The 18,094-nt window shown below is 58.8% G+C and overlaps 7 protein-coding genes and 1 non-coding gene across 8 annotated transcripts; 6 read left to right on the top strand and 2 right to left on the bottom strand.

Annotated features, from left to right (window-relative positions):
* Positions 1–2,314: 2,314 nt before the first annotated feature.
* GGTG_03145 (hypothetical protein) lies at positions 2,315–4,316 on the top strand. Its single transcript, XM_009220923.1, has 2 exons — positions 2,315–3,120; positions 3,198–4,316. Exons 1-2 carry the CDS (start codon positions 2,528–2,530, stop codon positions 3,973–3,975), a joined length of 1,371 nt encoding a protein of 456 aa, XP_009219187.1. The 5' UTR covers positions 2,315–2,527; the 3' UTR covers positions 3,976–4,316.
* Positions 4,317–5,137: 821 nt separating this feature from the next.
* Positions 5,138–6,722, top strand: GGTG_03144 (hypothetical protein; the record flags this gene model as incomplete). The annotated part of the gene is made up of 3 exons (XM_009220922.1): positions 5,138–5,382; positions 5,453–5,551; positions 5,624–6,722. The coding sequence occupies 3 exons, from the start codon at positions 5,138–5,140 to the stop codon at positions 6,660–6,662; spliced, it is 1,383 nt and encodes a 460-aa protein (XP_009219186.1). The 3' UTR covers positions 6,663–6,722.
* Positions 6,723–6,829: 107 nt separating this feature from the next.
* On the bottom strand, positions 6,830–7,861 carry GGTG_03143 (hypothetical protein). Its single transcript, XM_009220921.1, has 3 exons — positions 7,625–7,861; positions 7,542–7,555; positions 6,830–7,466 (listed from the first exon to the last, which is right to left on the bottom strand). The coding sequence occupies exons 1-3, from the start codon at positions 7,685–7,687 to the stop codon at positions 7,031–7,033; spliced, it is 513 nt and encodes a 170-aa protein (XP_009219185.1). The 5' UTR covers positions 7,688–7,861; the 3' UTR covers positions 6,830–7,030.
* A 162-nt stretch (positions 7,862–8,023) lies between these two features.
* GGTG_03142 (phosphatidylinositol phospholipase C) lies at positions 8,024–10,173 on the bottom strand. Its single transcript, XM_009220920.1, has one exon. The coding sequence runs from the start codon at positions 9,537–9,539 to the stop codon at positions 8,139–8,141; it is 1,401 nt and encodes a 466-aa protein (XP_009219184.1). The 5' UTR covers positions 9,540–10,173; the 3' UTR covers positions 8,024–8,138.
* Positions 10,174–10,646: 473 nt separating this feature from the next.
* GGTG_03141 (zinc transporter YKE4) lies at positions 10,647–12,936 on the top strand. The gene is made up of 3 exons (XM_009220919.1): positions 10,647–11,078; positions 11,193–11,684; positions 11,777–12,936. Exons 1-3 carry the CDS (start codon positions 10,807–10,809, stop codon positions 12,258–12,260), a joined length of 1,248 nt encoding a protein of 415 aa, XP_009219183.1. The 5' UTR covers positions 10,647–10,806; the 3' UTR covers positions 12,261–12,936.
* A 280-nt stretch (positions 12,937–13,216) lies between these two features.
* GGTG_03140 (hypothetical protein) lies at positions 13,217–14,143 on the top strand (the record flags this gene model as incomplete). The annotated part of the gene is made up of 4 exons (XM_009220918.1): positions 13,217–13,261; positions 13,331–13,385; positions 13,743–13,834; positions 14,096–14,143. The coding sequence occupies 4 exons, from the start codon at positions 13,217–13,219 to the stop codon at positions 14,141–14,143; spliced, it is 240 nt and encodes a 79-aa protein (XP_009219182.1).
* An 823-nt stretch (positions 14,144–14,966) lies between these two features.
* GGTG_03139 (hypothetical protein) lies at positions 14,967–17,341 on the top strand. The gene has a single exon (XM_009220917.1). The coding sequence runs from the start codon at positions 15,582–15,584 to the stop codon at positions 17,064–17,066; it is 1,485 nt and encodes a 494-aa protein (XP_009219181.1). The 5' UTR covers positions 14,967–15,581; the 3' UTR covers positions 17,067–17,341.
* A 309-nt stretch (positions 17,342–17,650) lies between these two features.
* On the top strand, positions 17,651–17,722 carry GGTG_20051. The gene has a single exon. It is a non-coding gene; the product is annotated as a tRNA-His (tRNA).
* The last annotated feature ends 372 nt before the right edge of the window (positions 17,723–18,094 follow it).

Here is an 18,094-nt window from a genome sequence, read left to right as displayed (position 1 = left end):
CGTGAGTTGGGCTTGACTAGAGGGTGCCGACGGGAGCCAAGAAAGGGGAGATGGCGTTGGCGGATGATGCCAAGAGCTGCCAGTGGAATAAGGGGGCCCTTCTGGAAGGCTTTTAATATCGAGGGACGGACGAGAATAGAAGCCGGCGCAGCGTCTGTGCGGATCTTGCGGCAAATTCGGCATGCACGTCGTCGCCATGGGCTTCGGACGCGGAGAGGGGAGGACGCACGCCCTCTGGTCCGAACACTGGAAATCGATGCTTTTATAAGCCTAAAGAGCCATATGCGGGGCCCCTCCCGGAGACACAAGAGCGCATGCATGCACGCACGCAGGCTTCTACGCTCCTCCAGGTCCGACTCCAAAGGGAGGGGGCAAGAAAAGGGGACAGAAACGCAAGCTGACTGCGTCCTCTCCTCGCGTCGTTGTTTTACACATGCTCGCCAACGGCCACGCTGCGCAGCGCTGCTGCATCTTGCACGCAGCAAGGGCGTTCTCATCCTGCAGCTTATTCCCACCAGTCATCTGGGAGTGGTATTTCCTATACTCAGCACTTATGCGCCGTGATGGACAGAACCGCCAGTGTCGTTTCGTCATGGCGTCGGTGTGTGCTGGCTCGCGGAAACGCAGTGAGACGCTCGGGCGAGAGGGGGCGAAGATGCGAGAGGCGCACGCAGCGTGCAGGAGAACGAGGGCCGCGCTCGCATGTTGGCCTCACTTTGCTGTAACCTTGGATGCAGGGGAGGCGGTCAGCCGTGTAATGGCGTGGTCACATGGAGGAGGGATCTGCTCGACGGCGCGGAGAAGCCACGATGGCATCGTGGCGTCGAGACCACGCAGGCGATTTGGGCTTCAAGCTGTGGCTCCGCCTCGTCAGAGATGTTCCCAGTTTTCGGCTTTTCGCGTTCCTGGGGGCTGGTGTGTTAATATTGGATGAGACGGCAACTCTAACCCGGCGGGCGGTGGACTTGGGATTCTCCCAAAGCTTGAAACCGGACGAGCTCTTTTCGGTTCGTCTGGATTAGTGATGCCGCGTGCAGGAGGCTATGGATAGCTGCATGAGATGTTGCTCAAAAGTACGTCGGCTAGCGCCAAGAGCATGGGCAAGGTGTAGAACAAACGGCCGCTAGCGTAGCCTCTGCGGTTAGACGCTGCGAGACATCGGGTGGTTGGCCACTTGTCGGGGCCGAGGAGCAACAAAGGTGAATCGATGGCAGAGGCCGGCCTTTGTGTGCCGTCACTCGACGTCAGCCAGCCTTGGGTGCCGACATTGTATGACAAACAGTTTATGTGGAAAAGATAGGTGAATTGGACTCTCGGATTGTGAGCTAAATATCACGCCTTTTGAACTGTCGTGAGAAGGATAGCCGCAGCACACCCATGGATAATTCAGACCACAATCGATTTATGAGGCATTTGAGCTTGTCAGAGGAGCCTTGCCTGTTTTGTTTTGTTGCTTTTTTTATTATTAAAAAAAACCCCCAACCGAGAGAACTCGGGAACACATTTTCGATTGAACCCCACGCAAAGTCGGGCAGAGCTGGTGACCTGGGCGTACCTTTCTGCATCAAACAATCTGTGGAGAGACGAGGCTAGAAAATGGAATAAAACGTCCAGGGCTATCACCTATAAGCGAATACCGAGATGCAGATGCTATCTTACCTCAACAAAGGTCACACGGCGTGAAAGCGGGGAGCAACCACGTTGAAGCTCGGGAAAATGCCACCTAATTTTCATCTGTGCCTCATGTCGTGCTCCTCTCACTTATTGACGCCCTGATATGTGCCACTCAAGCTGAGGCCTGTCTCTGAGGGTGGCTCACTCGAATAGCTTCATTAGGTAGCTTGGGGGGGAATTGGTTACATCTCTTGCAAGCAGCTTGTTCTTGGTCGGAAGGGGGGCGCTGATTGTTATTGCTATCGTTGAAACAAGGCTAGTCAAGCATTCATTGTTTGGATGACATCAATTGACTTTCGCATTGTCTCCACACTAGACATGTTTGAAGTCACAGATCCTGACCATGTATTGCCCGCAACAGCGGACAGTCAACCAGTCAAAATGCCCCAGCGATCTACATATGCCGTTGAATTTGTAAGGTATAACCTAAGTGCTGCCTTTCATCGTTTACCGAGTTACCGAGTTACCGAGGCTCGGCGCTCGCGATGCAGCATCCCTGGATTTCTTGACACGGCGGCACACCCCTTTTCGGCCACGGCCGACAATTGCTCGCATTCTGCTTGATGCCGGGGCCCACAAACATGGCTCGCCGATTCAGGGACCGGCATGGAATCCTTGTTAATTATTAATCAGTGGATTGACGGCCTTGAGCCCGCCGAGGACCCCTTCGTCACAGCCGGGATCCGGGCGAAGGCGCGGTGTGTATATAAGTTGGCTGCGGGCTGCGTCTCCCAATACATATTATCAATATTGAAATCATACCGAGCTTGGCTGTTGCTTGACCCGCCCACCAGACAGACCCCTTCCACCGCCAGTGTTGTCTTCATTCCGAGACGCCGTGAACAAAGACGAGATGCCGCAGCAAAGGGTCGAGAGCGAGAGGGTTGACCCTTCACCCCTCGGGCAGCCACTGAAGTTCGAGTTCAGCGGTAAGACGGCCAAGAACCGCTTCCTCAAGGCCGCCATGACGGAGCGCCTGTCGTCCTGGGACCCCAAGGACCTTTCCAAGCGCGGCGTGCCGACGCCCGAGCTCGCCAACGTCTACCGCCGGTGGGGCGAGGGCGGCTTCGGCGTCATCCTCAACGGCAACATCATGATCGCACCCGACCAGCTGGAGGGCCCCGGCAACGCCATCATCACGGCCGGCGCGCCCTTCTCGGGCGAGCGCTTCGAGGCCTTCAGGGAGGTGGCGACGCAGGCCAAGAAGCACGGGAGCCTGTTCATCGCCCAGGTGTCGCACCCGGGTCGCCAGGTCTGGGACCGCGTCAACCCGGCACCCATCAGCGCCAGCGACGTCCAGCTCACGGGCAAGGCGATGGGCCTGACATTTGCCAAGCCGAGGCCCATGGAGAAGAAGGACTTTGACGAGGTCATCGGCGGCTTCGCCCACGCGGCCGAGTACCTGTACAAGGCTGGCTACGATGGCGTCGAGCTGCACGGCGCCCAGTGAGTTCACCCCAAAGTGAGAGGGGAAAAAAAGACGAGCAAGGTGTTGGAAGCTAACACGCCTACTACTTTCCTAGCGGCTATCTTCTGGCACAGTTCCTGTCCCCGACCACCAACAAGCGCACCGACCAGTACGGCGGCTCGTTGGAGAATCGGTCCCGCATCATCTTCGAGATCGCCGACGCGATCCGGGCGCGGGTTCCGGACCCGGCCTTCTCGCTAAGCATCAAGCTCAACAGCGTCGAGTTCCAGGACGGCGGCTTCGCGCCCGAGGACTGCAAAGCCCTGTGCGCGGCGCTAGACAAGCACGGCTTCGACTTCGTCGAGCTCTCGGGCGGCACGTACGGGGCCAACGGCTTCAAGCACCACCGCGAGTCCAGCAAGAAGCGCGAGGCCTTCTTCCTCGACTTCGCCGACGCCATCGCGCCCGAGCTGACGAGGACCAAGTGCTACGTCACGGGCGGGCTGCGCTCCGTCGCCGGCATGGTCAGGTCCCTGGACACGGTGCACGGCATCGGCCTGGGCCGCCCCGTCACGCACGACTTTGACCTGCCGGCCAAGATCCTGGCCGGCACCGTCCTGGGCGCCCTCGCTATCAAGTTCGACGAGGAGGACATGCGGCTCAGCGTGGCCGCGTCGGGTCTGCAGATCAGGCTGGTCGGCAGGGACAAGCAGCCCCTGGACCTGAGCGACGACAGGCACATGGGCATCCTCTACGCAAGTCTTGCAAAGTTTGCGCAGGAAATGGCCGACAACGCGGAAAACTCCAAGTTTGGCTTCGCTGATCCGGTTGGGCTGGAGGTGCAACCGTATGGCACTCTGTATAATTTAGAGTTTACTTCTAACCGGCTCTAGGACTTGGGAAAAACGCGGCTACTGGGATTGTACCTTTTTGCGCGCGCGTGGGATTAATTTGCAATTTAAATCCTTTTATAAAAGTGGTTATTGGAGGTGCAGATACCACTTTTATTTAACCTCCCGTTTAGTTGCGGGTTAAATGTGCGTGGGGCGGGCACCCTCTAGTAGATATGGTAGCTCGACACACTAGAATCGATGCCTTTGTGTAGATCGGATATAATGAGGAGACAATCTCACCCTTCACGTATGCGCAGCTACAATGCTAATTCCCTCCCGGCTAGACTTGCAAATAAACGGCATCTGTGTTGCCAGGCTTCATTGTGTAAGGGTATGTGCGCCTGCATTCTTCAAGATATCTCCTTTGTCTTCGTTCACCTGTGCCAAGCAGGCCTTATGTGGAGGCCAGAGCGATATTGGAGTTCGATCTCGGTGATCTTCTTGACGAGGATGCGAAGAGTGTCGGGGCCTATATCAAGAGTCTCGCGGATGGGTATAAAGTTGTTGGACTGCTTAGGTAGCCAGCCTTGATCCTGTTCGAGGATGAAAGGGGGGAAGGCTATGGATGGTAGGATAGAGGGCTGGCAAGATGGAAAAGGACGGAAGTCTCTGTTCCTGTTTGGTATATATTTTGGACCCTGTGGGATGGTAGCGGGACCTTCGAGGGCCTGGACGGCCGTGCCTGATAAGTTGGGTCAGGTGCGTCACTTCCTCAGGCAGGACGCGCCGTGCTTGCCTCCTGCCTGGCGACCCGGCAACCCTGGGACGCGTCGGGCAGCCTTCCCAGGACGTGCCCACAAATTTGGACTTGATAAGTTCTTTTCAAATTCCCCAACTGGTGCAAAACCTTTTCTTCAACCGACACACGCACTTCGACCCTTCACAAGCTCAGACTATCTCGCACGCAACCGCCACACAACGACTAGCTAGCTACCAAGGTAAGCACCCCATTCACTAGACTGAAATCATTGCATTCCTCTCCTGTCAAGTCAGATCAGAGACTTCTCTTCCTTGGCCCAGTCTCGACCTGGCTTCACCCGAGCATGAACACCCCGTCCCTTTTCTCACACTCCCCTCGCCCCCAACCTTGCCTTGACCTCGACTCACCCCAAGCGCGACTTTCTCCTGCTGTAGGGAGTTATTACTGACCATTATAGCCAACATGCACCTGTACGCTGCCCTCGGGGCTGCTCTGTGGGTGACCACAGGGCTTTACGAAATCGCAACCCTCGTGCGGGAGCATCACCCAGAGGCACAGCTGGGCAAGGAGAAGCCTGCTCTTCTGCAGCTGCTGTCCAGCGTGCAGATTCTGCCCAGCCTGGAGAAGCTGGTGACGATGCAGAAGCTGCCCACCGTCGAGCCGAGAGCTGATATCAAGAAGAAGAACATGGTGTACTTTGCCAATTGGTAAGTTGAAACGGCGGCGTCTTTGAAATATCAACTTCCTGAACTGACAGCTGCATCACTGCGAGCACAGGGATATCTATGGCCGCAACTATCGTGCGAAGGATATCCCGGCCGAGAAGGTGACGCACATTCTCTACTCTTTCGCCAACCTGCAGCCCGACGGAACTGTGTAAGCTCTCCCAAAAAGGTTTCCCAGAATACAGAGTGAGAGGGCGTGCTGACCATTCTCACCTTCGCCCAGCATCCCGGGTGGAGGCGATGCCGACACGGTCGCCCACGACCCCGCGGACGCGAGCTACCTGGGCCCGGGCAACAATGCCGACGGCTGCGTCAAGGAGCTGTTCGCGCTCAAGAAGGCCCACCGCCACGTCAAGGTTCTCCTCAGCATCGGCGGCTGGAGCTGGTCGCACAACTTCGCCAGCGCCGCCGGCTCGGCCGAGAACCGCGGCCGCTTCGCCAAGACGGCCGTCGAGCTGCTCGCCGACTGGGGCCTCGACGGAATCGATATTGACTGGGAGTATCCCAAAAATGAGGCCGAATCCGAGAACATGCTGCAGCTGCTGATCCAGCTCCGCGAGGCCCTGGACCTCCACGCCGCGGACCACGCGCCGGGCTACCGCTTCCTACTCACCATGGCCGTCGGCGCCGGCCCGGAGCACTACAACATCATGTCCAGGCACCTCGGCCGCATGGGCCTCCAGGTCGATGCCATGAACCTGATGGCCTACGACTTTACCGGCAGCTGGGACGCCAAGAGCGGCCACCAGGCCAACCTGCGCGCCAGCAAGGCCAACCCGGACTCGACGCCCTTCTCGGCCGAGCGCGCCGTGGCCGACTACCTCGCGCTCGGCGTCGCCCCCGACCGCATGGTTCTGGGCATGCCGCTGTACGGTCGCAGCTTCGAGAACACGGACGGCCCTGGCCGGCCCTTTGCCGGCACCGGCCCGGGCTCGTACGAGCAGGGCATCTGGGACTACAAGGCGCTGCCGCTCCCGGGCGCCGTCGAGACGGTCGACGCCGAGACGGGCGCCGCCTACAGCTACAACGCGGCCGCGAGGGAGATGGTGAGCTACGACACGGTCGAGACTGTCGCCCAAAAGGTCGCTTACATCAAGGACCTCGCCCTCGGCGGCGCCATGTTCTGGGAGGTCTCGGGCGACCGCGCCGGCGAGCTCAGCCTCGTCGCCGCCAGCGCCGAGAGGCTCGATGGCCTGGACCGGACCGAGAACCTGCTCAAGTACCCGACCAGCAAGTACGACAACATCCGCGAGGGAAATTAAGCAGCTTGCCCCTCCACGCATGGCTCGCCGATTCTCACAGCGATTGGAGTCTTTGGCTCTTCTAACTTGTTCTATTTCTTCCTTCTTGTGTTAATAGTCACGAAGTTACGACAGGTTATTTGTCCCCTGGGTGGGCGCTTTGGGGAACCAGGATGGATGGGAAGGTATCGAGACGATATGGTTCTGCCAGGTATTGAGGTAGTCGCCTACGGATAGTGTAATGAGATTTGTATATGATAAAATCAGGTGGACACGATTCTAGCTACCTACGAGATAGGCACCTACCTGTAGGCGCCAGGCAGCTCAAACAAAAAGAAAACACTTGGAGAAAGTAACAAAAAGTCCCCACGCGTGCGCTCACACGCCGCTCACGCAACAACCCTCGCCAGCGCCGCCGTCCAGTCCAGCACGGTAAACACTACGTCCAGCACCGTGATGCGGTCCAGTCCCTTGCCCATGATCCAGCGATCGGACCGGGCGCCGATTGTGAAGTTGAGGGCGGCCTGGGAGAAGTTTGCGAGCCCGAGCACGGCCAGCGCTGTGACGTCGGGGGACAAGGACGACGACGATGACGACGACGCATCCCCCACCATGTCCCGCGACGGCGACGGGCGCGCGACCGCGTACAGCCGCAGCAGGGCCAGCAGGGCCAGCGACGTGTTCATGCCGCCGAGGTAGGCCATGATGTCGTGGTGCCACGCGTCGCCCGCCGGTGAGGCCGCGACGGCCGTGCCGCTGGCATGCCGGCGCCGCGAGAGCTTGCGCATCATGAAGGGCTGGCGGAAGCCAAAGTGCACAAAGGCGCTAAGGGGGGGAGAGGCCGGTTGTCAGTCAGTGAAGCAGTTCTCGACCGGTGCTAGAAAAGGGGGGCTGTCTTGCCTCGTAAACCACAGCTGAGCGTCTCAGGATAGTGTCAGTCTCGAGGGTCGTGTCTGCAGCTTGACCTTGGGTCAAGGACTTACGGCATTTCCGGCGTAGATAGCCTGGGTTAGGCCGGGGCTGTTGAGTGCGGAAAGCACGAGCATCTTGAAACAAGTTGATACGATGGCAGTAGCGCCGCTATCGTTTTCTGTTTTGACCTAGCAGTGTTTTGTTTGCAAGACGGCTCAGAAACGGCAGCATGTTCTACGAAGTGCAAAAACAGCAATCATTCTGAATGCTACACTCGATTCCAGCCCACATGACATCAGCTTACATCTCCTGCTGCTCTCGTCGCAAGCCGAGGTGGAGGCTGATGTCCGTCCAGTCCCACCACATCTTCCCCGATGTCAGCTGCCAAGTCTGCAGTCTAATGCAATATGGCTCGAGAGATCTTGAACCAAAATCACACAAGTCTCGGGGAGATCTCTGGGGGGACGTGATTGCGCGCATAGAATCGTTGAATTTGCTCCTATCCTGCGGTATATCTGGGTATATCTGTGTATATCTATGCTGACGATGCCGCCTATTTACAAAAGCACCCTCTCACAAGGATTGCTAAAAGTTGTTCTGTATCAGTTGACCAACTAGGCTGTTGCCGACAGGCAGCTCCGGGAAGTCCATGTAGATAATCCCAAGCGCCCTGCTCGCCTGTTTGTCTAACGCGGGGAGAGTGCTTGTCACGTACTCGGCAGTCAAGGCGTTGACGCCGTCCAGCCACTTCCGCCCCCAGCCGACAAAGGCGCCCGCCGCCACCGATTTGGGGTCTGCTACCTCTCCGTATTTTAACCGCTCCCCAACGGCCGAACAAAAGTTGATATACCAGAGGTCATCATCGTCTTGGTGAGCGCCTGTGCCCTCTCCGGACTCTCGCAGCAGCCTTCTCGACCTGCTCCGTCGGCTTTCGGCAGCAGCCTGCTCGATCATGTACCTGACGTGGGCGCTCTTGGAAGCGATGAGCTCCTCCAGGGGCACCCGCTTGGGATATAGCCATTTGTCCTGGACTCTAAACCGATTGTGTGGCGAGATGATGGTGAAATCGGGGCTGTCGTTGACCCAAGCCGACAGGTCGAGGCCGAGGGGTTCCGCAGGGCTAACTCCCCCGGCAGGGTCAGGCAACGGGAAGCGGCGCAAGAGGACGGCGCGCCCGCGCACCTCGCCCAGCGTAGGCGTCCTTGCCTCGGTGTACCAGCGGGGTGTTGAGACGCCGCTTCTCGAATCAGCTCTCCCCTGTCCGTTGCCTTTTGCGGCCTCATCTGCCCCTCCATCTTGCCACGGCGGCGTGGCTGCGACAAAATCCTCAACTGCGTGGTAAAAGGCTGCACGGCCTGCCGGGTCGCGGCCGTCAGAAGTGTCATCATTGTTTATCAGGACAAGTACAGTCTCGCCACTTCGACGCCCATCCGCCGTGGCGCTACTGTCCTTGACCGCACCAGGCCTATCTGTGCCGACATCCCCAAGGAAGCGCCAGATTTCAGCCATAATCTCGTCCAAGGGCAGGCGCCTTCCCAAGGGAGGACCCAGCGGCACGCCGCCGTGATAGCAGTAAAGCTTGTCTCCCTCGCTCGGGTCGCGGCGCAGACGGAGATCGAGCGCACGAACGCCCATGGTCGCGAGCTGGTCTGTTATGCTTAGCGTCTGGGTCTGGACGAACGGGAGTGATATGCGGGCGGCGGAGTCGTGTGTGCCGGGGATCGTGAGGGCCGAGAGCGGAGTCGAGTCGGGGAGTAAGGTCATCCAACGGCTGCGCGGAACCGAGTCGGCATCGTCGGATGCCTGCATCGCGCCCGCGCTGGGGGCCGGTATCGGAGGCGTTTCTGGGTGTGTGAAGGGCGCATCTTGAGGTTCTCGAGGTGCTCTGGAAGCTAGGTCTGGATGGGGCTCGCTTTGGCCGAGGGTGATACGTATGTTGAGGCGGCGAATGGTGCTGGGCCAGCCAAGGCCATTGTCGTCATCCATTGTTGAACTGCACGAGGCGCCTGTCGCTCGAGAAATAAGGTTGCTGACGAGTTTCACAAACAAACGGTAGCCATGAGTGTTTACCGGCGGTCTTGACCCTCCCGCTGGCCTGGATGGCCGAGGCTGTATCTATCCAGATTCTGGGGAGGACATTGAATGGAGATGACGACTGCAATGGAGGCGACTGGTTGGGGATGATGGTGGCTGGTGAGGCGCGAGCGTCTGACAGGCCCAACAATTCCATCACGGCGCATGATCCCGTCGTCTGAACTGCGACGCCTGACGCGAAGCCAGCCATCAGGCGGGGGCACAGTCCGTCAAAAAGGGATTAGCAGCGTAGGGAGCAGGGATCCGCGCCGTTTCAATGAGTCGGTGGTGCTGCTCTGCAATTGTCGTTCCTTGTGGTTGGCAAGCACACGCTGAGACGAGCCAGCTCAAGACCTGGGGTACGAGTCAACTGACATCATTGATGGAACACAGGGCCGTATCGTACATGCCCATTCAGCCCCCACGTTTCCCAGATGAACGTCTGTGCTTCAATCAAGCCGAGAGCCAGGGTGGTCAAGGAGTCAAGGGCATGAATCTAAGAGAGACAAACTACAGGAAATAGGGAATAGTATCTCAAAAAGGAAAACAGAAAATGGGTAAGCAATAAGAAAGAACGTGGCATCAGGAACGAGACTATCGGAACTGCATGCCATTGCTTGGCCCCTCCTTCGGGGAAATCAGATCAAAGGTGCCTCATCCGCTAATCCAAATCCATCACAACTGGCACCAAGATCAGAACAGCGAGTGGATCTGGGGCAGCGGGCAAAGAACGCAGGCCCAAAAAGGCAAGTCTTTGTGCAACTCAAAACACGAAGAAAAGCCAGATATGATTACATATATTACAGCTGCGACGGTGAATAGAAGGCCATTACCTTGAATTCTATACACGACTTAACCGGACGAATATTCTCAGGAATCTTGAGTGAGAAATAGGGCTTTCCGAGGCATGATGCATGGAGCCGAAGATTCAAGCTGGGGCTGACGGATCAGCTAATCCACAAGGCAAGACCCCTGGCTGCTGCAGGGCGCGCGCTAGCTCAAAGTCCAGATGTCAAAAGTGGATTGATTCAGGGTCGAAGTTGACACGCGCGTGCTTCCTAACTATCATCTGCTTGAAGAGCGCCAAGCATCTTCTCCATCCCATCCCGCCACGACGGGTACACAACTCCCAGGAGCCGGACAAGAAACAGAGCCCGTTAGCAAGGAAAAAAACGCAGCCATGCCTTCGCCTCGGCTGAATGCCCTGCCGTGGCTGCTGCTGGGGGCCTGCACGGCCTTCGCTTTAGCCGGCACCACCGCCCAAGCCCCCGACATGATGACATCCATGAGCCTCGACCGCCTTGACGAGAGGCTACAAGAATGCGAGGTCGTGAAGCAGCTGAACGTCGAGAAGGCTGCCCACCATGCTGCCGAGGCGTCGTCCTCGATGGACGCCCTGCTCGCCATGCTCTTCCCCGGTGGCCCGGCCATCAATGCCATCCTCGCGACCTTGTAGGTGGCCCCTCCCCAGAGTCGAGCGCCCGTCCTCGCGTCTTTATCGAGGCGCCGCTGTCTAGGTACCTGCCATCCAGCAAGACTGACCAGACGGCCCAAACCCGCGCGCAGCTACATATCCGGCCCCCCGACCTTTCTCCTCGCCCTATGCCCCAAGAACATCGACCCCGCCTCGCTCTCCACCATGGTTGCCTTCGCCGTCGGCGGCCTGATGGGCGACACCCTCTTCCACCTGCTGCCCGAGATCTTCGTGGGCGAGGACGAGCCGGAGCGCATGCGCCTAGTCCTCGTCGAGCCGAACCGGAACCTACTGCTCGGCGTCGGAATCCTCGTCGGCTTCATGGCCTTTGTCGCCATGGACAAGGGGCTGCGCATCGCGACCGGCGGCGGGGGCGGGCACGACCACTCACACGGGCACTCCCACTCCCACGACGTGTCCATGCCGAGCGCCTCTTCCACGGCCGTCGACGTGGGCAGCGGCGTCAAGTCGAGAAAGCGCGATACCGCCGCTGCCACTGCCGGCGAGATGACCCCTGAGGGCGACGAGTCCAAGGACAAGGACGCCGCACAGAGCGTCAACTCTAGTGGCCTGCTGAATCTCATGCAAGTCTCTCCCTATGCCTACAAGCCACAAGGAACCGCTCCCCCGCGCAGGCCTGGCCTTCCATGTTACTAACATCGCCTGCCCCATTTAGTGCCGACTTCACGCACAACATCACCGACGGGTTGGCCATGTCGGCGTCCTTCTACGCGTCGCCCACCATCGGTGCGACCACGGCGCTGGCAGTGGCGCTGCACGAGTGCCCGCACCAGGTCGGCGACTTTGCGCTGCTCGTGCAGTCGGGCTTCTCCAAGTGGTCGGCGATCGGCCTGCAGTTCGTCACGGCCCTGGGCGCGCTCCTGGGCACCCTCATCGGCATCGCCGTGCAGGAGCTCGGCGGCAGCGGCGGCGAGCCCGTGCCCATCGCCGGCGGCCTGCTCGGCACCAGCCTGACGTGGGGCGACATGCTGTTGCCCTTCACCGCCGGCACCTTCCTCTACGTCGGCACCGTCGCCGCCGTGCCCGAGCTGCTCGAGACGGGCTCCGGCGGCGCCGCGGCCGAGGTGCGCAAGACGCTGACGCAGTTTGTTGCCGTCGCGCTCGGCGCTGGCATCATGCTCTACATATCGTGGCACTGAAGGGGGGGTGAGCGGATGCGAGCTGCGCCTGCCGGTGCCAGCCTAGGTCAGGTGGATTGTGTGTTGTGTATAAAGACCCATGGCAGGACGTTGATGTGAAGATGCCTGCTCATACTAGACGCACTTGGTGCATACAAATCACGGCATATAGACGTGGCATACATAGAGGCGGCTACCAAAACGCACTTTGGAGTGGAAAGGTCAAACAAGCAACCCCGGCGATGGCGTGACTGTCAGACCGGTCCATAACATCTCGGGCGGTAGCAAAAAAACCTAGCCGGTCTACCAACCTCGCAAGGGGTAAACAAACTCCCACGGCCCTGGTGAGCCGCGAGACAGACATGGGATTCCAATGCCCTGTGCCGAGCTGTGTTCGGCAAGCGACGGCTCAAAGAGGATCCCCGACAGGCCACAGCAAATATCAAGGACAGAAGCGATCCATCTGGCCTCGAACAGCGCACCGGCAGCTGCGGGTCTGCCCGAGAAATTCTCTTATTTTGATAAATGCCCCCACAATAAACGGGCGACACCTCAGCCTCATGCCCCTGCAGACGTTGTTTCCTGTTAGTCACGCCCAGCCCACGTTCCTGAGGTGCCAAGGACAGACGCGGCTCAAAATGACTTCCCGCTGCTTCTAGACGCCGCAGATAGAGGGGGTCCGTGTCTTGGTTTCTAGTAAAAAAAAATTCTTCCTTTTTCCTTCATGTCATGGGTCGCCACGGCGGTGGGATCCTTGTCGCCTCCTCCTGGAACCCGTTCGTGATTCGACGCAAAATATCGCCTTTCAACATGGAAACCAACTACGCCCCTCTCCTGCCACGACGGCGCCAGGCACCTACGGGTCCCCCGTACACAGTATACGACGGATCAGTCCGCGAGTGCTCCGCCCGACGGGCCTTTTTGCTGTCAATGTCCTGCAAAACGAACATCCCCACCGGCTGTTTGTTGCGTAAATCATGTCTAAAGTAGTTACCACCAGGGGAGGAGGCCAGACCGAGGCCGTAAGAGTAGCGGACCCCCTCGCTGATGCCAAGAGACTCGGCCGGTCAGCCACACCCCCCTTCAAATAGAGGGCTTCCATGCAGGCACGGGGGATATATTCCGGCGGGATGCAGCGGCGGCTATGTAAGTCGACGACACTCTACCCCCTGCATGGTGGGACCCGCTGGGCGATCCAACGGTTTGGATGGTGTGTGTCTCTTGTGTTCGGCCGAGGGCTTTTCATCAACATGATATTTCTCGGACCAGCAACCTTTGGGTGCCTGTGCTCGACTTGAAGCATGGAAGAACAATATCGGGCGGTCCAAACAAGACTTGAACCCCTTGAGACGGGGTTGACTTTTCGGAGAGCGCCCATATGGGTCTTCGGCTCTCGGAACCTCCCGACTTCGCACAGAGAAGAAGATCCGAGGCACACCGCAACTCAACTTGCATCTGTGTGCACTATGCGCTCGTCTATCACGCGAAAAACTTGTCGACAAGGTTCAGGCGAAAGCCCATCCACAAAGTTCCAGACGCGGCACCTCGCCCTGGCATTAGGCTTTGGCCGTCTAAAGGCTCTGTTGTGCAACAGTGTGTGTCTAAATGCCCACCGCAACGCAACCTGTTTGGCCAATACAGGTGACAAAGCGTCCCCAATTTCAATGGCACACTCCATGTTACGTAAATCTCGAGCGGCTACACGGGTCTTGAAATTTCGTTTCCGGGTACGACGTCGGATCCATATGCCGGAAGTCAAAAAGGCGTCTGGCGGCGGGTCGTCCGTCTGGCAGTGTGGAAGTCCTCAGCGGCCCAAATCGGGGTGGGCTTGGACACGTATTTTTCCAATTCCACAGTCACCAACATGCACGACGAGGCGCGCCCACGGAGGCCAGGCCGCTTAAACCCGCGGGAATAATGCGGCTGACGATCCTGGCAGCCGTTGAGGCGACAAGCTGTCCGCTTACGGACAAAAAAAAAAAGTGGCCGCGATCGGAGGGAAGAAATGATGGTTGCTTGTCAGCTCTGCCGCTGTGACTAGCTAGCCTCGCATTGAGATGTCACGCATGTCAAGCAAAGGGCGAGAGGCTAAACCCTGCGGGCGGGCTGGCTCTGACCAGCTGTTGTCCCAAAACGGGATGGCGCTGTGGGCGTGGTTGACAATTGACATGGAAGGGTACAAAGCTCGAGTCCGGAGGGCGCAAGCTGGGATAGCCAGAAATTTCTTCTCCACGACGATTGAATGACTGACTGTAGTTGGGGAAACAAGAAGCGGAGTTGAGGCTGAGGATGGACTTGATGGAGCCGGATTTGGTGTATGTCGCATTCTTTACATCATCTGCCAGCAGCCATGGCTCTTGTCCTGCCTTTGTTTTCAAGCAGCCCGAACAGGCTGTGAGCTGCTTCTGAGGCGTACGTCGGAGTTGATGCTTCTCGTGAGCACGAGGACATAAAACCCCAAAAACATTCACTGTCCATTGGCCATTTGGCGGCTCGCCAAGGGGTCCTAAAAGGTTGCGCTGCTTGTCTTGGACATCCTTGGGATGTGATCGGCTCCGCTAGCGCCAATCATGGCATGTCACCGATGAGCGAGGGAGGGGTGGGCGTGCACGGTCGCACAGTTTATCGCACGCTGGGCCCTGTTTTTACTGTGTGGAGAGGGGTGGTGTGTACTTAGTACTTGCTTGGACGTGCACACGCCTTGGATCCCCACGCTAGCCCGTCGAGCGATGACATGTTTTCCATGGCCGCCCTCCCTCGGCGCAGGAAGCCGACGACTGACACACAAACGTATGCCACGACGGCCCCAAGCTCGACGCCCTTCAAGCGAAGGCTTGTCGTTGAGTTCCACACACACCCATGCTCCATTGTTCTCCGGCCTCCTCAGTCCCAATGGGCCTGGTTGTTCCTCTCTTGGGCTGGCACCAAGGTGGTCCAGTTCCTATATAACACAAAGGCCATGCTCTCCTATCCTCCCTCGATGCTTCGTGTGATACAGCACCTTCACTTCCAACGCCGTGTGTGATCAAACACTCGACTCGACCGCCCAGACTTGGACACGAGACACGCGCCACGCCACACCCACACACACCCTCCTTTGAGCTTCCCCCCAAGAACCCCTCCTCCGGTCTAAGTGCACCCAAAAGAGTAGCACAGCTATCCCAAGACCTGCACCTCGCAGGTTTCTTCAGCTTGGCGTGCGGTAACAGGGCTGCCGGCACTCACACTCCCCCACGCATATAGCAAAGTCATCCTGTTGACGGGCTCCTCCGATTCGGGGCTGTTGGCTTTCCCCGCATCTCCTATTTCAGCCGGGCTACCCTCGCGAGACGCCAGCTCCCCATGGTTTGGGGAAAGTTCTCCTCCTCCTCCTCCGCCTCGTCAGCTGCGAGTAGCGATGCCAGCACCATCCACAACGGCTCGTCGGGCAAGATAAGCTTTGCAAAGTTCCAAATGGAAATCCAGCTCAAGAACCATTTTCGGTCAAAGGTGTACAACACGGGCGCGCCCATCGAGGGCGATGTGGTCATCTCGACGCACCGCGACGTCCGCTTCGACAGCCTGCAGATAATCCTGCTAGGCATGGCGCGGACGCGGGTCGAGGGCATGGGCGCGCCGCACGCCACGACGCACACGCTCCTCAAGCTCGCCATGCCGGTCCCCCAGTCTGCGTACCCGGTCCCGCGCGTGCTCGAGGCCGGGCGCACCTACCGCGTCCCCTTCAACTTCGTGGTCCCCCCGCATCTGACCATGGGAGCCTGCGCCCACGCCGTCGACGCCGACCACGTGCGTGACTGCCACCTCGCGCTCCCGCCCACCGTCGGCTTCTGGGAGCGCGACGACCTCTCGCCCGAGACGGCCCGCGTCGAGTACTGCGTCAAGGCCCGCGTCCTGCGCTCGCCCGCCGCCGACGAGGCCGCCGCCGCCCACGGCGTCAAGCTCATGGAGGCCGCCGAGCAGGTCACCATCCTGCCCACCTTTGGCGAGCGGCCCCCCGTGTCCGTCGGCAAGGCCGACCGCCTGTACCGCATGGCAAAGTCCAAGACGCTCCGCAAGAACCTGCTCTCGTCCCGCGTCGGCCGTGTCACCGCCTCGGCCACGCAGCCCAGCGCCGTCTTCCTGCGCGCCGACGGGCTGGCCGCGTCCGAGACGGCCGCGCGCGTGCGACTCGAGTTCGAGCCCGCTACGCCCGACGCGGCCCCGCCCCGCGTCACGGCCGTGTCGGCCAAGCTGGCCGCCTACACCTTCTACAGCTCCACCGCCATGACGTCGCTGCCCGACCTCGTCAGCCCCAGCCCCCGCAGCAGCGCCGTGCTGGACCGGCGCGCGTCCTACGCCACCACCGTCCCGCTCTTCTCGGCCCACGTCGACGGCTTCAGGTGGGAGCAGCGCCCGAGGCACCAGGCCCGCCGGGACTCGGGGTACTCGTCTGCCGCCGACCTAGATGGCGCGCGCAAGTCATCGGCGTCCCCCGTCCTGCACACGTGCGACATCGAGGTCCCCGTGCGGCTCCCGTGCGGCGGCGGCGCCAAGGGCGGCCGGGGCAAGACCTTCATCCCGTCCTTCTCCAGCTGTATCGTGTCGCGCGTCTACGTGTTGCAGCTGTCTGTGGCGCTGGCCGGGTCCGGGTCCGCGACGCTGTCGCTCCGCCTGCCCATCCAGGTCGCCGCCGAGGCCGCCGCCGGCCTGGGCATGGCCGAGGAGGAGCTGCCCGACTTCGAGACGGCGCTCGAGGAGGCCGAGGCGGACCGCCACCTGCGCCCGCGCGTGCTCTCGGTGCCGGACCACCGCTTTGTCGAGACGAGCGAGCTTCCGGGCTATGACTGAGGCTTTTCGTTCATTGAAGTTTCTCCCCCTATTCCCTTTATCGCTGTTTCATCATTCCTTTTCTGGTGGGCTTGGAAATCACAAAAATCATGATACCCTATAACGGCAGTTTCGGCTAGGCTACTCCTGTGTGTTTGTTCTCTTTACGTTTTGCTCGAATTTCTCGCCTTGTCAAAAAGATTGGCAATACCTATCTACCTACGTAAAATAAAAGAATAATATCAAATTCTATCAAATTAGCTGTTATTTGGAGCGGAATAATGCATATGTGTGACGATAACTTCCTTTGTTTCTCGGGCGGGTCGAGGGTGTGTTTAAATGCAGAGCGTTTATGCATGCGGGATCCCTTTTCTCGTTAACCACGACAAGAACGTATTTTAACCTCCAAGTTTATTAAAATTAACTGGCGAGATTGTCAACAGAGCAGCCTTCTTGTTTGAATTGTATCCTGGCCCACAGGCGTCTCTGAGGTAGGCATGACAGGAAGGGAAAACCTAGCAAGCTGTGTCCGCACAGCCCCACCCTATATAATGCCCACATGCATGCCATTTTCTTATCGTTCAATCAATGGTTAAACGGTTGCAGGGTGTGTCGTATAGGGGTTAGTACACTTCGTTGTGGCCGAAGAAACGCAAGTTCGAGTCTTGCCACGCCCAATTCTTTTTGTGAATAGAGCTTTGGTTTCCTTTTGTTATTTTTTTTGTGGCCGGTTTATAAACACCTCCTTCGTTGCATCGCCCAAAGGTAGGGTTTTGGCTGGAAAATGTGTATCTCTTATAGACCTTTCAATCGTTATTACAATTACAGGCATCGCTAACCATCGTTAAAAATCCAAAACTCCTCGTCCGGCTCCCAATGCACGTTCCTTTTGGCCCTCGGTCACGACCCCTTCCCGCCGTTTCCCCTCCAAAACTCCGGGTCCCCACCCTCGCCGCAGCCGCGCCCGCCATCCCTCGGTCCACACCCACGGCAGCCGGAACGCGTCGTCGCGCCCCGTGAACACGGCGCCGCCGCCGCCGCCGCCGCCG

The sequence above is a fragment of the Gaeumannomyces tritici genome, assembly GCF_000145635.1.
Source record: "Gaeumannomyces tritici R3-111a-1 unplaced genomic scaffold supercont2.2, whole genome shotgun sequence".
NCBI lineage: Eukaryota > Fungi > Ascomycota > Sordariomycetes > Magnaporthales > Magnaporthaceae > Gaeumannomyces > Gaeumannomyces tritici.
The sequence above is the reverse complement of the archived record's forward strand: the minus strand, read 5'-3'. Positions and strand labels throughout refer to the sequence as shown.

What these genes read in the sequence shown, in the direction of transcription:
- GGTG_03145 (XM_009220923.1), top strand. Translation starts at nt 2,528, where the DNA reads ATGCCGCAGCAAAGGGTCGAGAGCGAGAGGGTTGACCCTTCACCCCTC. An exon ending in GTCGAGCTGCACGGCGCCCA is followed by an intron (nt 3,121 to 3,197) that starts GTGAGTTCACCC and finishes CTACTTTCCTAG; the next exon opens with CGGCTATCTTCTGGCACAGT.
- GGTG_03143 (XM_009220921.1), bottom strand. Translation starts at nt 7,687, where the DNA reads ATGCTCGTGCTTTCCGCACTCAACAGCCCCGGCCTAACCCAGGCTATC.
- GGTG_03142 (XM_009220920.1), bottom strand. Translation starts at nt 9,539, where the DNA reads ATGGATGACGACAATGGCCTTGGCTGGCCCAGCACCATTCGCCGCCTC.
- GGTG_03141 (XM_009220919.1), top strand. Translation starts at nt 10,807, where the DNA reads ATGCCTTCGCCTCGGCTGAATGCCCTGCCGTGGCTGCTGCTGGGGGCC. An exon ending in AATGCCATCCTCGCGACCTT is followed by an intron (nt 11,079 to 11,192) that starts GTAGGTGGCCCC and finishes ACCCGCGCGCAG; the next exon opens with CTACATATCCGGCCCCCCGA. An exon ending in AGTGGCCTGCTGAATCTCAT is followed by an intron (nt 11,685 to 11,776) that starts GCAAGTCTCTCC and finishes TGCCCCATTTAG; the next exon opens with TGCCGACTTCACGCACAACA.
- GGTG_03139 (XM_009220917.1), top strand. Translation starts at nt 15,582, where the DNA reads ATGGTTTGGGGAAAGTTCTCCTCCTCCTCCTCCGCCTCGTCAGCTGCG.